Source organism: Mus musculus, chromosome 10 (genome assembly GCF_000001635.26).
Source record: "Mus musculus strain C57BL/6J chromosome 10, GRCm38.p6 C57BL/6J".
NCBI classification, from domain to species: domain Eukaryota; kingdom Metazoa; phylum Chordata; class Mammalia; order Rodentia; family Muridae; genus Mus; species Mus musculus.
The window spans coordinates 121,613,395-121,628,574 of NC_000076.6; the positions used below are offsets into that span (position 1 = coordinate 121,613,395).

A 15,180-nucleotide genomic window follows, 5' to 3' on the forward strand; every position below is an offset into this window, starting at 1 on the left:
GTGGCGGGAAGAGAAGGGTAAACACCTTCAGTTCCCGAGTTTTAGAAACCGACTCTGCAGGTCAGCAGTCTAAGAGTCACAGGCATACGCACCTATCATTGGCTATAAGGGATAAGTCTATCCAGGAGACGTAGGCCCCAACTACTTCAAGGCACTGGCACAGCACTTCTGAATTCGTATACTGGTAGTTGTGTAAAATCTGGTACCACGATTCCACCAGATTTGGAATGCACTGCTCCCGCATGGTGTCTTTTATCAGTGTGTTCCTTCGAGCCTCCTAGACACAAAGCAGCAGAGACAGGGAAGGTTTCAAAGCAGCACTTGATGTCCAAGCACGGCGGCACCGTGACTTCCTCTGCAGGAAACTTCCAGGCCTGCTCACACTCCCGTACCGCGGCTTCCTATCTGCTCTACAATTACATCCTGTGATTCTCGGGGCTTCCTTTTTCCGTTCTACTCCTCGGTGCCAGACTTAGTTCATTAAATACAAACCTATAAATAAGCACTGCTTGCAAGTTTTAAGCATGTGAAATTATTTCTAAATATTACACAAACATGGTACTTAGGCTGTTTAGAAATGGCAGTGACTTAAACGTGCATTGTCCTTTAAATTTATGAGTATTTTAGTTACTATCATCAAACTATTATACATTTAAAGCTGTCTCCAGTTCCACTTTTGTTTCTTCCTTTATAAGTCAGGTTCTTGATATATGACTCAGGATGGCTGCAAGCTTGGGCACCCCCCATCCCAGTTTCCCAAACGCTTGCTAGAAATAGCCAATTAAAACAATCACACTCAGCCGGGCATGGTGGCACACGCCTTTAATCCCAGCACTCGGGAGGCAGAAGCAGGCGGATTTCTGAGTTTGAGGCCAGCCTGGTCTACAGAGTGAGTTCCAGGACAGCCAGGGCTATTCAGAAAAACCCTGTCTCAAAAAAAAAAAAAAAAAAAAAAAAAAAAAACAAACCAAAAACCAAAACCAACCCCCCCCCCCCAAAAAAAAAAAAACCTCTCACACTCTGTACTACTCATATTTAGACTCAAGTGATATAGATCAAACCCTGGGCCTCCTGCGTACCATGCCTAAGGCTGGCCTAAGGGTGTACTACCTCCGTTATAAAGAGTCCTTGGTAGAGATGATATAATATATTCAACTACTAGTGCTACTCAGCAACCAACCAATTTTAGAAGGTGGCAAAGGAGATGCTGAGATGCAGGAAGGGAAGGGTCATGGGCTCAGGGACTATGACTGGCTCAGACTCCCAACGAGGAGGCGCTGACACCCACGCCACAAGCCATTGCTTCTTGCCAGTTCAGAAGCATTAATTATGGATGGCACTTCACAGGAGCTATGTGACAGTAAACTTGTGTACTTTACTGGAGAATACAGTGGCTTAGTTTTAGGGAACTAAGGAATGCTCTAAATACAATCTATGGGGCGAGAGGGGTTAAATTTCACTGTTGGCAAATTCAAGGCACTTGGTACATCTGTAATCTAAGAACGAGACAAAGAAAACGACTGCCTGCCCTTTCTGTCATGTTTGCTTCCCCTACAAAGCCTACATTATGACCCCCCCCCCACACCCGCCATGCACTCCAAGCCACTTGCCTCTGACGTGTGAACCACGTCCCGATCCACCAGCTCTGAATCGATGGCCATGAGGATCCGCAGGTACAGGTCCACGCCCCTCGGGTTTAGGTCCACAACTGAGAGGATGTCAAAAAAAAACTTGGGCCACTTAGTGAGATACTCTGTAACAAAAAGCAAGGCGAACACTTGGGCCGCTTTGTTCCGTATGAAGGTCTTCTCTGGCTGCGGATTCTGCATCTGACAAACAGAAAGAGTCATGAAAACACATTGGTTTTCCTACTTATCACTCGCGGGCAAAAACGGAACCAAACTTCAACATTGCCCAGATTAGTGGCAGCACAGCTGTGCAAATTTACCCAGGTGAGCAAGTGACTGGTCACATGACTATACAGGAACAATGGCCGCCCCTTAGAATTTTTCTTTCCCTATAGTGTTGGGGATAAATCTGTATGCTATGCAAGCATTTTACCAGAGATACATAGCCCGGCGTTTTTTGTTTTTTTAAGGAGGGGCTGTTTCTTTGTTTTGAGTCAGGGACTTACTCGTAGCCTAGGCTGCCCTCACTCAGAGATCTGGCTATCTGCCTTTGCCTCTATGTAGGAATCAAGGTTTGTGCCACCAGGCCCATCCCAGGCCTTGAGGTTTTGTTTTGTTTATTTTTGGTTTTTTGGATTTTTTTTTTTGAGACAAGGTCTACTAGGCAGCTCAAGTTGACCTTTAACTTGTTACAAAGTACACGCTGGCTGCGAAATAACAATATTCCTGCCTCTACCTTCTGATCACTGAGATTTAGGCACAGGAGCCACAAACTCTCAGTCATTTAAGTTTCATGAACACAACTTTAACAATTCACATAATTTCTTCTAAGGAAAAAAATTCAGTTGTTCTTCCTTCTTCAGTTCGATTGTAAAGGAAGAGGCTCTAGTTAACCCGGAAGCTTTAAATGCTAAGCTTAACTATAGTTAACCAGGAGGAGTGTGAGAATAAACAACTTATTGTTCTTGTAGAAGTGCCTCTGTATATTGGCTGTGTCAGCACAGGCCAGCTCTAAGGACCGAACACAAAAGCCGGTCCTGTCAGGAGCTTAAGACTTAAGTCAATAAACTCTAGGGGGTAGAGGGACGGCTCTGCAGGGAAGTACAGGCCCTGATCACGCAGAGAGCCGGAGGTCAGTTCCTAGAACCACACTGGGCAGGTCACAACCAGCTGGAACTTCAGCTGCAGGGAGTCTAACACCCTCTATCGGACTCTGTGGGTACCTGCAGTCAGGTGTACATACCCACACACAAACGTATCTATACATAATAGTAATTTAAAAAGCTTAGTTTATTTTAGATAAAGAATTTCTTTTTAAAACCAAAGTTCTAACTAGGTGTGATGGCAGGCACCTTTGATCCTGGTCTTTGGGAGGCAGGGACAGGAGTCCCGGGCCAGCCAGAGCTATACAGTGAGACTGGGTCCCAAAATAATTTTTCACAGCACGTTACAGAAGAAAGTCCAACAGTTTTGGTTATGAGCGCAGCCTTAAGTTATTACTGTTTCTGCCTGTGACCCTCACGACTAGCACTGTAGACACAGGATGAAGCAGACAGAGGGCTGCTCGAGGCACAGAGGAATGACTGTTTTACCTGAGCCTGAAGCCATGAGAGCAGTGTCTCCCTGATGAGCTGCTGCTGAGCAGTGCTTAGTTCTGAGTACCTGGTAAAGACACAACAGCAGTGCTTAATTCTGAGTACCTGGTAAAGACGCAGCAGTCACTGCATTTGTGGTCTGTGGCTTTCAAAGTCAATCTCACCTATTGAAAATGGAGCATTTTATAGTGTTCAGGGTTTCCTAAAACAATGTAAACACCCTCTGTCACAGTATTGGAAGACCGCACAGATCAGAGCATCAGACAGACTAGAGTCACTGAACTCAGATTCTCGGTTCAGTTCTCCATCAGACAAAATGACAGCTATGTGATTTTTCTGACTATGTGGTGAGGTCTGTAGACTGATTTAGTTTGGGAAAAATCACAACAGGTTCACAGCCCAGAGAGAATGTCTACGCGGTTAGTTTACCACCTGTATTTTTGGTTTCCTCAGAAAATTCAAACATTCCTATCCCGACAAGCCGTGAAGACTGGAAACAGTGAAATGGCCTTACTTGTATTTAACTTGATGCTCTAGTACTTGGAAGCAGAAGAACTTTACGTGGTCATCACTGAAAAAGCAAAAGGAAATTAGACAATCAGAGAATGGATTGGGGAAAACAGGCAAAATACCAATAGTCACTGTGAATAGCCACTACAGGCCTCTTGTCTGGGTTTCTGCCGACCAACTCTGTTTTATTTGTTTTCATTACTATCTGCTTTATTCTTCGAGGGCACTGGGTACCTTACACAGGGCCTCCTGAATTCCAGGCAAAGGCTCCACCAGTGAGCGACAGGCCCAAGCCCTGTTTAAAGGGTTAAGAAAGTCCTAAATACAATTCCCAACATGTGAAAGTTCCATTACATTTTACAAGCGACATAACCACAAGCTCTGATACACACCCTAAACACAGAGCTTTGTAAAGAGAGGCCATCGCCTCAAACTCTACTGCAGAGAGCCGAGGTTCCTGCAACAATTTCTTTGCTTGACTTGAGAATGGTTAGAGATGCAGCTCACAAGAGACTGACCAAATCAAAGATGCCGGCTTTGGCCTATGCAAAACTTAAGCATCCTTAGTCAGGGTTCTTACAGCCAATTACAAAATAAACAAGGTAGGAAGATGGGAGGAAAAAACCCAACACTACCTGTCCATTATCCATTTCTTTACTGTTAGGTAATACAGTCACCAACTCTGACAAAATTCCTTCAGGGGCCAAGAATCTGCTCAGTCAAGATAGATGGTACAGAAGACAGGCTTTGTGTGGGGACACTGTTTCCTGAGCGTAGTCCGAGTAGGAATGGCGATGCTTAGGATGTGCGGGAAAAGGAGCCTCTGTGCAAAATGGGCTGCGACCAAACAGAACTGCAGGTGCAGCACTCCAGCAGCAACTGCAGCCAGAAGGCCCTGAGCAAGCGCCCATGCTGCCGCCCCATCAGGGGGCTGCCTTCGTCCTGCTGGCTACCTGCTTCTCAGGAGCTTTGCTCTGCCAGTTTTTCTTCTTTAGTAAGAAGCTAACTTTACTAACAATGAAATGACTATACAGGTTTCTATTTCTGTGAAACTGCTTGTTGCTTTAAAAGAACGGCACGCTGCAGGGGATAGCCTTTCACATGTAGCGTGGCCGCACTGATGAAGACAGAAGAGCTGGAGAGAAATACTTTGAGATCTGCTTTCAGCCCCACTGAGGTCCATGCTGAAAAGCCTACAGGGTGGATTATGGGTACGACTACTAATGATAAGACCTTGGTTCCCAACACCAAAGCACAGTAACAAAATATTGATATACTGTAAGCAAAAGCTTTCAATTAAGATACATACCACTGGCCCGGCATGGGGGCTCAAGCCTTTGATCCCAGCACTGGGGAAGCAGAGGCAGGCGGATCTCTGTGAATTTGAGGCCAGCCTGGTCTACAAAGCCAGCCTGGAACAGTGGGGGCTTGTTACAGAGTAACACTGTCTCAAACAAACAAGCAAACACAAGGATACATATCATTGCTCACCTTTACCAACTCCCAATAATAAAACAGAGACATGGTTAGTGTAGCCTACACCAGTGAGAACTGCCCTAAGGCACACAACACACAGAAAGGAAAGGGTGATTTTACTGAAAAGTCAATTCTGGATTAGTTTAAAAATCGGTTTGCAGCCGGGCATGGTGGTGCACGCCTTTAATCCCAGCACTTGGGAGGCAGAGGCAGGCAAATTTCTGAGTTCGAGGCCAGCCTGGTCTACAGAGTGAGTTCCAGGATAGCCAGGGCTATACAGAGAAACCCTGTCTCTAAAAAACCAAAAAAAAAAAAAAAAAAAAAAAAATCGGTTTGCTATTTTTCTCTTTTCATGCTACTAACGGTTTTCTAAAAGGCAAGTCACAGAATCTTAAAAGACAAAATAAAACACTTCCCAACGAAAAAACTTAAAATGCCTCCCAGAAATGTTGATCCTTGCAGACAATATAGAATATCCATCTTAATTACCTGTATGTCTTCTGTGCCAGAGCCTCTGCACACACCTGCCAGGCATCTGGGGAAATCTTTAACTGCTCAAAATAAGCCAGGGCCTGAAAGATTCCAAAACAAAGTAATATGTTCAATATTGAATTCTGATGCCCCGCTCACACTAAACAAAGTACGGAGAGAACTGACAATCAACAATTTGGGATTAATACAACAGCTAAAACATTTAAATCCAAGCAAAGTCCACATCACTCCTAAAAGTAGATCAGTGACCAATTACCAGGTAGACGCTTAAGCTAGTTTCCTTATAGTAAAGGAGATGGAGCAAGAGTGACCTGCGGACCTGGGTTACGGTGATAACAGAGAAGAACTGCCAGCTTGCCATTCTTGGCATTGTTGTTGACTGATGCCCACACAGAAACAGACTGACATACAGACACTCGAGAGGCTGCAGTCAGCCCACCCAATGGTAGCTTTTCACTATTCCTACACTGCAGCATCAGGACCATCAAAACCTTCACTGGAGCTGGAGAGATGGCTCAGAGGTTAACAGCACTGACTGCTCTTCCAGAGGTCCTGAGTTCAATTCCCAGTAACCACATGGTGGCTCACAACTACCTGTAATGGGATCCGATGCCCTCTTCTGGTGTGTCTGTAAACATCTACAGTGTACTCATACATATATTTCTTTTAAAAAAAAAACAAACCAAACTTCCAACATTCTTTCCTCTTCATCCTCGTCAATTCTGCTGCTCACGATGGTGTAACATGAAATTGGATGAAACCAGAGGCCCAAAATATTCCCATCACAGAACCCATTCTTATCAAAAAAAAAATTATATTAAAAGCAGTAATAACTCTTACTCTCTTATCCTCTTCCCTCTCCGTCCCTTCTCTTCCCATTCCCCTTCCCCTTGTGTTCCTGGCTGGCCTCTGCTCTCTCTTTCTCCCTCCTTCTCTCCCCCTCTCTGCCTTTCTCTGTCTTCAGTCCCTCAACTCCCTCTCATTCCCTAAATAAACTCTATTCCATACTACAGAACAAAAATAAAACACTAATAGATCAGCGTTTTGTTTTTTTTTTTTTTTCTGGAAAAGAACACCGAGGTGTATTTGTTAAAACTCTGTTGGACAGAGCTGGTAAAATGGCTCACCAGGGAAAAGGACCTGAGCTCAGCCACCGGAACGCAAGGACGACGGCGGAAGATAAAGAACAGACTCCATCCGAGCACCATGGCCCTGGTGGCCCCACCCTCACCACAGCACACACAAGTAACTAACTTTTAAAACGTTCAATATTGGAACTTAAAAATTAACAGGATTAAAAAAAGAATGCATTAAAAATAAATAGGGTTAAGAACCAGGCCCGGTGAGCCAAGCCTACAGCCAATTCAAGGAATGACCATAGTAGGTCTGCCGAAACCTGGAGGCCAGCCTGGACTGTGGTGTCAGCTTCTGTCTCAACCAACCAACCAAATCACCAAAGAGGAAGTCTAGATCCGGTGGGGCATGCCTGCAATTCCAGAGCCTGGGAGGATGAGGTGGGGACATCAGAACAGCCGAGCCATCCTCAATGACAATGGCTTATTCCAGGCTAGCTTGGCCTATATGAGACTGTCTCAAAACAAAACAAAACAAAACAGAGCTAGCAAGATGGTTCAGGGGGTAAACTCTGGCTCCTAGAGCCCACCTGGCAGGGCAGGGGAGGGAGGAACACTTCTGCAGCTTGTCAGGGTTTGTGTGTGCGTGGCCCAGGGAGAGGCACTATTAGGAGGTGTGGCCTTGTTGGAGTAGGTGTGTCACTGTGGGTGTGGGCTTTAAGACCCTCATCCTAGCTGCCTGGAATCGAGTCTTCTGCTAGCAGCCTTCAGATGAAGATGTACAACTCTCAGCTCCTCCTGCACCATGCCTGCCTGGATGCTGCCATGTTCCTGCCTTGATGATAATGGACTGAATCCCTGAACCTGTAAGCCAGTCCCAGTTAAATGTTGCCTTTATAAGAGTTCTTGGTCATGGTGTCTGTGCACAGCAATGAAAACCCCAAGACAAGGCTCACAATGCTCTCTCCCCACCAAATAAATACATGAAACACACACACACACACACTGCTCCCCCCCCCCCCCCGCCCCACAACCGGCCCAACAAACACTAATGAGAGCAGAGGAAAGGGCCGGGGAGATTGCTCAGCAGGTACTAAGCGCTCCGTGAGTGACTCAGAGTGATCCCAGAACCCACATCAGAGGGAGGAGCGACTCTTCTCCACAAAGTCGCCTTTGACCTCCACAAGCATGCCACAGGCAGTCATCCTTAAGCGAATTTCCTAAAAGCAAAGCGGGTAGAATACGGTGGTAATCCCAGCAGTCGGGAAGCTGAAGCAGGGGGAGTGCTGGGAGTTCAAGGTGAGCCTGAGCTACGTGGAGAGCGCCAGGCCACACAGTCTAGGTAACACAGCAAGATTACACCTCAAACAAACTGAACCCTGTTTGCAAGGTAGGCTGGGAAAAGAAAAGAATCCCTGGAACCCCAGAGTTGAAGCGGAAACAAAAACCCCAAACCAAATCAGGATAACAACAAGAGCATAAAGCTCAGTGGTAGAGCCCTTGCCGAGGTTCAATTCCCAGCACTATAAAAACAAAAGCCCCAAATCATCGGACACGCATAAAACTTTTAATTATAATCAGCCTGCAACACCAAAGCAGACTGAGGTCAAGACTGCAATACTTCAGCTACTTTCAAAGCAGGTGGTTTAAGTCCCTATGAAAATAAAACCATTAATATACAAAAAGCCTGGACTTCTAGGGTGTTTGTTTTTTGAGACCAGGCTATCCTGTTGTAGACCAGGCTGGCCTTGAACTCAGAGATCTGCCTGCTTCTGCCTCCCAAAGCTGGGATTAAAGGCGTGCACCAACACTACCTGGTTTTGACTGCTAGGTTTTTGATGTGCCTACACCTAGATTTCTATTAGTTGCTGTATTTGGAGGGGGAGTTCCTTCTAATCAGCAGAGGTGTGTATTGTATCAGAAACTGCTTGGGAAGTTTTGTTTTGTCTTTTAAACCACATAAAAGCCAAACAAATATGGCTCTAATACATAGTGAGATTGTTAACTCTGGCTCATTTATAACAAGTACTCTCTCTCCTTTGCTACAAGAATAACCCTCCTTCCTTTGATCCTAAACTTCAGAACGCTCACGTCTTTAAACATTAATTAAAGGCTTGTTGTTCTTCTAGCGTCTTCTTTTATCACTCAGCTACAGTACTTAGTAGACTTCTGCATGACAGTGGGTTTAATTGTTTACATTTATCCAAATATACCAGCATCTCCTAATGGATTTCTCATCACAAAATTGTTTTATATAACTTAAGGTGTGGCATACGGGAACTGCTTATTTCCAGTCTGCAGAGACTAGTAAGGAGGCTCACTGTCACCAACTTCAGACTTAAGCAACTTGCAGTGCAAGGTAAGCAACCACAGGGTAAAACATATACTGCCTACTACAAAGTTCTCTGTCTCTGTAACTGTGTTACAACGTTGCAACAATTAGCAACGTCCCATGTTGCACAAAGTCCTGCCTTAACGGGTCAGGTTTCAGGATCCTGGCTCAGCCAATCTAACAAAAATCAATCAGAACACTCGATGTTTCAATATTCAGAACATGCCTCAAATATGTTTGGTTTTATTAATGTTTACTCAAATTATACCTCTATCATCAGATGTGTTTGCTGTCTAAATCCTCTGACACGTGTTTATGGTTGCATGCTTTTCAAAATAGTTACATTGACTGACTTACCCTCTGTCTAAAGTCTGAATCGGCATTTGGATTTAACCCTAAAAGAGCCTGTTCATCCATCTCGGCCGCTATTCCTGGAGTTTTCCGATCACAACAGACGTGGCTTCTAATCCCACAGCAGAATCCACAATCATCTGTGCACAGAAAACAAAAGATGATCACCTAGAATATCAGATGTGGCTGAAAATACACAGCTCCTGAAGGGTCAAAACCCACCTTAAGAGTCTAGACCTCACAAGAACAAAAGTGGGCCATGGAGCCCACAGCAGCATAATTGTGCAGACTCTAAACAAGTATGCCATTAAAGCTTTCAGGTGCTATCGCCCCGCAAAGTGCCCCGGCCAAATACAGAAAGTAATTCTTCTAGAAACAAGCATGAAGTGCTGGGGGTGGGGAAGGAGGTGGAAACAACAGTCAGATCCCCAAAGTTTTCTGGCCAGCTACTCAGCCAAACTGCTAAGTCCCAGGTTCAGTAAGACCCTGCCTCAAAAAGTAAGGAGAGGCGGAGAGTTCTGACAAATATTCAAGGTAGGAGAATAAGCAGCATGCATTATATACATGTATGAAATTGTAAAAAAAAAAAAAAAGTTATAGTGAAAATCAACAGATGAAGACATCTAATATGGATTCCCTGCCTTCCACCTGCACATATATATACAAGCACACATATAAGCACATACAGATATATCCTTATATTCCTATTATAAAGCTACACATCTTTTTTATTTATCTGTTTTTAAATTATTAGAGCCACAGAGAACTTAAAGAGGCCAAGAGGTGAACGGAGGTCACGGGCAGCCTTTCAGGCGTGGTGAAGCCAGGGCCAGGCCGCAGATAGATCTCTATACTCTTCTGTTTTCCTTGATCTTTTTGGAATTGAAAAAAAAAAATCAGGATCCAAGTTAAGCCCCCTCTTCTGATCACTCATAGCAACCTTGCAGACCCCAGCCAGGCAATCTAAATTCCAACTGCCTACAGGATTGAGATGCCAACATTTCTCAACAATTCCTGACCACTCTTCGTGCTCCTCAGCAAGGCCAGCAATGCTTGCCACATCACACGGCAGCTCTCAAGCACACCCTACTTCACACACACACACACACACACACACACACAGCTCTTCTCAGCTTCGAGGCTAAACCCTGCAAGGCCTCCAATATTTCACCTCCAGATCACCTCGTGCAGCAATACAGCTTCGACGCTCTACTATTTGATCCTAACAGAACAGGATTAAATAATCCTTTCCACGACCTACCATGTGACAGTTTGATTTCTCAAAAACAAAAAACAAAACAAAACAAAAACAAAAAACCCCAAACCATTGTGAAATATGAATGCATTACTATGTTCTTAAAATGTGAAAACACAGGTTTTAGGTTTTTAGTGCTCTGGGTTTGAACTAGTGAGATGATTCACGGGTAAAGACCCCTGAAAACCCTAGATCCATATGGTGGAAGAAGAGAACTGCGCATGTACACTGCACATGCGCACATTCACACATGCACACATCTGTACATATATGAGATAAATATATGTAGTTTTTTTAAGTTCTAGATTTATATTCCAATCCTTATCAGTAAGAACAGATAAAACACAAAACAAAAACACATCTTTAATACCAGCATTGGGAAGGCAGAAGCAGGAGGGTCTCTGATCTCTTGAGTTCCAGGCTAGCCTAGTCAACAGAGTTCCAGAACAGCCAGGGCTACCCAGAGAAACCCAGTCTGAAAAAACAACCAACCAACCAACCCCACCGACCCACACACACACACCCCAAGTGACACAACCATTCAGTCACTCAAAGTAGCACACACCTTTTAATCCCACTGTTTGGGAGGTAGAGGCAGGGGGATCTGGGACTTCAAAGCCAGCCTGGTCTATCTACATATGGATGTTCTGGCTAGCCAGAGCTATAGTGATTCTGTCTCAAAAACAAAACAAAAATTGAAGCTGCACACCAAAACAAACAAACAAACACCCCAAAAGTATGCATTCCATTCTGTCTGCAGGAAAAGGGGCAAAGTCCTAAAGACTACAATGTGTGCATGTGTGCAAAGCATGCCTCCAATAGGGTACAAAGTCAGAGACAGGCACGCAGGATGCACAACTTGAAACATTCTTAAAGTAAAGTAGTATTCCTGCTAAAAATGCTCAGAGAGAAAAGTCGGTGTAAGACTGTCTGTAAACCCCTGATTGAGAAATCCACTAGAGTTCCTTTAAATTATCCATTGCTTTGGGAAAAAAACTGCTTAAGCGTTTTGTCATTTCACGCTAATCTTGACAAGAGGAAAAAAGATAAATAAGAGGCCCAGCCGAGCACATGCTCAACACCAACAAAAAAAATCCTCAGCAAACTTGTTCCATAGTGAGGAATCCCTCACAAACCTTCGCCCTCTACACAATCGGAAAAAAACATCAAACCAAAATAAAATGAGATGGTAAACCACCTATCTGTGAATAAAACACAGGGTTAAAAGGTAACGATTGCCTAATAAAGACCGGCAAAGGAAGCTTAGCTTTCTGACCTACCGATGCAGAGCCTTGCAGGCTTAAACATTGTTACAATATGGTAAACATCTTATACTACCTGCAAAGGTGGATGTGGGGGTGGGGGGAGCGAAAAAAAAACATGTAAAATTGGAAGCCTTAATTTTTCCCTCAGCCATTAAGTCAAGAATAATCAAACAATGTGGAAAATTCCTCCACACCTACTTAAGCCTGTTTGAGACCGACTGAATCTTTCCAGCCTTTTAACATCAAGTTGACAAGTCGCTTTAATACAACGTAACTTCCCCCAGTAACAACTAATTAAGGCTTCCAAAAAGTACTCGTTTTTCAGGTTACAGGGAACATCAAGCTTTTCCGTGGCTGCAAGACTGTAAAGAAGCAAAAAGGGGAAAAGGCTGTCCCTGCTGGCAAATTACTACGCAGAAATAACACTTTCTCTCCTATTTGTCCCGGGGTGGGAAGCGGATCAACTTTGAGGTCCCTACAGCTCAAACTGGTGGGACGCACTCTAAAACTATCACAAATGGGGTTGGGGGGCAGCCTCCTAGGCCGGCCTCGCCCCCTATCCTTCGCCCGGATCCCTCCCAGAGCGAAGCCTCGTGGCCACTCGGGTGATGAAACACCCGGCAACCGGCAGCCACGCACTAGGGACGCGGCCGCCACCGATCGTCCCCAACCCCAAGTCCGGCTCGCCCGGCCACGTAGGGTCCCCGGCCCGCCGCCCTACGCCTCCAGTCACCATCACTCCAATATCTCTTCCTCGCCTGCACTCCCGAGGGTCGGCCAGCCGCAAGGAGCGGGCCGTACGCAGGGAGCACGGAGAGCGGCCCACGTCCTTGTCGCTGTAGTCCTCCAATACAGCCGCAGCGCTAGCGCCGGAGCCGGCCCGGGCCGCGCTCCTCTCGGCGCTCGGCGTTCCCCGGGCGCCTTCTCTTGCGTGGCGCGGAGCGGGGAGGGCAGGTTGGCAAGCCGGCGGGCGGAGTCGGCGGCCCTGGAAGGAAAACTGCGCAGGGTCCCGCTAACGCCGCCGCTGAGTCAGCGCGAGGCACGCCCCCCGCGTCGTACCGCGCGGACCCGCGCTAGCAGCAGCCTCATGGAAGTAGAGTGCAGACGGCCGCCAGCAGGCTGGGCCCGGGGGACTACAACTCCCAGCGTGCAAAGCGCATGGGACGCTTCCGAGAGGAGGACCGCGCACGTGCTCCCTGGAGCTCGCAGGGGGCGTGGCCGGCGGGCCTGTGGTGCATGCTGGGAGAGTGCACACCGCCCTCCTAGCTACAGGTTACTGAGGTCCTCTAAGCTTTTAGAAGACCGGCCACGTTGCGCTCTGCTTTGAGCGTCGGCGTGAATTAGTAACTCTCCACTCCCTCCAGAAGGGTCTGGTCAGGTGGCAGTGCGGAGATCCTGAGATCGGAAAAGTGGACGTGGTTGAAACCACGTGTTGAGTCAGTTGCTGAATTCCTTTCCAGCGGTTCCACGTGTCAAGAGTCCAGACGCTTAAGGACTCTTTAAAAAAAAAAAAAATCCGCTGTATTTTTATTTACTTGTTTTGCTTTTGAGGCAAGATCACACTCCATAACCCAGGCTGGTTTTCACTCATTTTTCCCAAGCTGGCCTAAACTTTACAAATTCTGGAATTACTGGCATGAACCACCACGCCCAGTTTAAATATTACTAAATTTGCCTACAAAAAAAGATAGAAAGAAAAAAAGAAAACCGAAAGCAGTCCCCGGTGATGGTGGCGATTACCATTCATCCCAACACTGAGGAGGCAGAGGTAGCCACATCTACAGAGCGAGTGCCAGGACTACAGAGAGAAACACAGTCTCAAAAAAAGAAAAAAAGAAAAGAGAGAGGGAAAACATACGTACAAGTCCCGTGCTTCCGTTCGCTTTGTTTCTTTGATCCCGTGCTATTATTACTGTGTGGGCGCAGTATAAGCTCCAGCAACCTTACCTAAATCCTAAGGCTGCACCTCCATTATTGTTGGCATCATGAGTGTTAAAGTCCATCTCAGTTTACTCATTTTATGTAGAGTGGGACAGTACCAGCCTCAGAGGGTAAGGTTTGGTTAATTTTATTTAGAGGCAGAGAGAGGCTCACTATGTAGCTCTGGTTAGCCTGAAACTTGCTGGCCTTCACTGTTCTCTTGCTTCAGATTCCAGAGTGCTGGAGTTCCAGGTTGTCACCAGGTCTGACTATTTCATGAATTAAGTTTGATACACGTGTTAGACTTATCATAAGTGACACTATCTCTGGGGATACATGGACAAACATCTGTTCACTGCAGATAGATACCCAGATTCGGTACTGATGACAGACTAAAGTGAGGATACCACGAAAGTCAAGCTTGGTGAACCAATGGCTTTTACTGGGGTGACTTTCTTACAGGAGCAGAAATGATATAAAGACAGCAGCCTCCCCGAAGACAGCAGGTAGGACAGGTTCCAGCAATTCAGCTTGTCCAAGAGTGTATAGCATGAGGGAGGGGATGGTATTGTTAATCTGGTTAGTTTGGGGGGGATCTTTGAATTGTTTACTTCCCGAGTTTAAAGAGTTTATCATGAAAACAATGCAGTGCACCCAACGTGTAGATTTCCTTTCGTTTCTTAGAAACAGTATTCTACAGTAAACTCTGGCTGTTCCAGAACTCACTATATAGACCAGGCTAGCCTTGAACTTACCAAGATCCCCCTACCTCTGTCTCCCTCACAAGTACTGAGACTAATGGTGTGTGCCAATACACCTAATATCTTATTCAGTACATGCTCAGTGTACATGTTCAATGTAGTCAAAGCCTTGCCTCTAGCTCCCACTAAGAATAAGCCAGACCTGTTCTACAAGCCTGTGATCCAAGCTGCTTCAGAAGCTGAGGCAGGAGGATCTCAACTTCAAGGCCAGCCAGGGCACAATAGCTATATCCTCTCTTTAAAAGTGAATGACGAGGTCTAGGGATATAGCTCAGTGATAGTGTGCTTACCTCGCACCCACCACCCTAGCTTCAATGCCCAGACCACAAAGAGCTAACAAAACTTGCCAGCAGATCGGACAGAGTGAGGAGGGAATGGAAGTAGAATAAAAACTGATGTTACCTCTTAGCAGCTACCCTTACTCACTTATGTTACTAAAACTCCTTCCCAGGGCAATCTTCAAGTCTACCCCTCTTCCCAAGGTCCTAAGAACAAGCTCACCTAGACTCCTTCAAAGTTCAG

The 15,180-nt window shown here is 45.7% G+C and overlaps 1 protein-coding gene across 8 annotated transcripts in view; it reads right to left on the reverse strand.

The window, feature by feature from the left end:
* Xpot (exportin, tRNA (nuclear export receptor for tRNAs)) overlaps positions 1-13,112 on the reverse strand; it is a 39,127-nt gene extending 26,015 nt beyond the window's left edge. The window contains exons 1-7 of one of the 8 annotated variants that reach the window (XM_030245308.1): positions 12,736-13,112; positions 9,464-9,597; positions 5,699-5,781; positions 3,738-3,794; positions 3,221-3,290; positions 1,611-1,753; positions 93-277 (exon numbers count right to left, since the gene is read on the reverse strand). In XM_030245308.1, the coding sequence (XP_030101168.1) occupies positions 93-277; positions 1,611-1,753; positions 3,221-3,236 (344 nt within the window). In that variant the 5' untranslated portion in view covers positions 3,237-3,290; positions 3,738-3,794; positions 5,699-5,781; positions 9,464-9,597; positions 12,736-13,112. Of the gene's footprint in view, positions 1-92; positions 278-1,610; positions 1,830-3,220; positions 3,291-3,737; positions 3,795-5,698; positions 5,782-9,463; positions 9,598-12,710 lie in introns of all 8 variants that reach the window. The other 7 variants (XM_030245307.1, XM_030245306.1, NM_001359618.1 and 4 more) reach the window with 7 other exon arrangements.
* Positions 13,113-15,180: the final 2,068 nt, after the last annotated feature.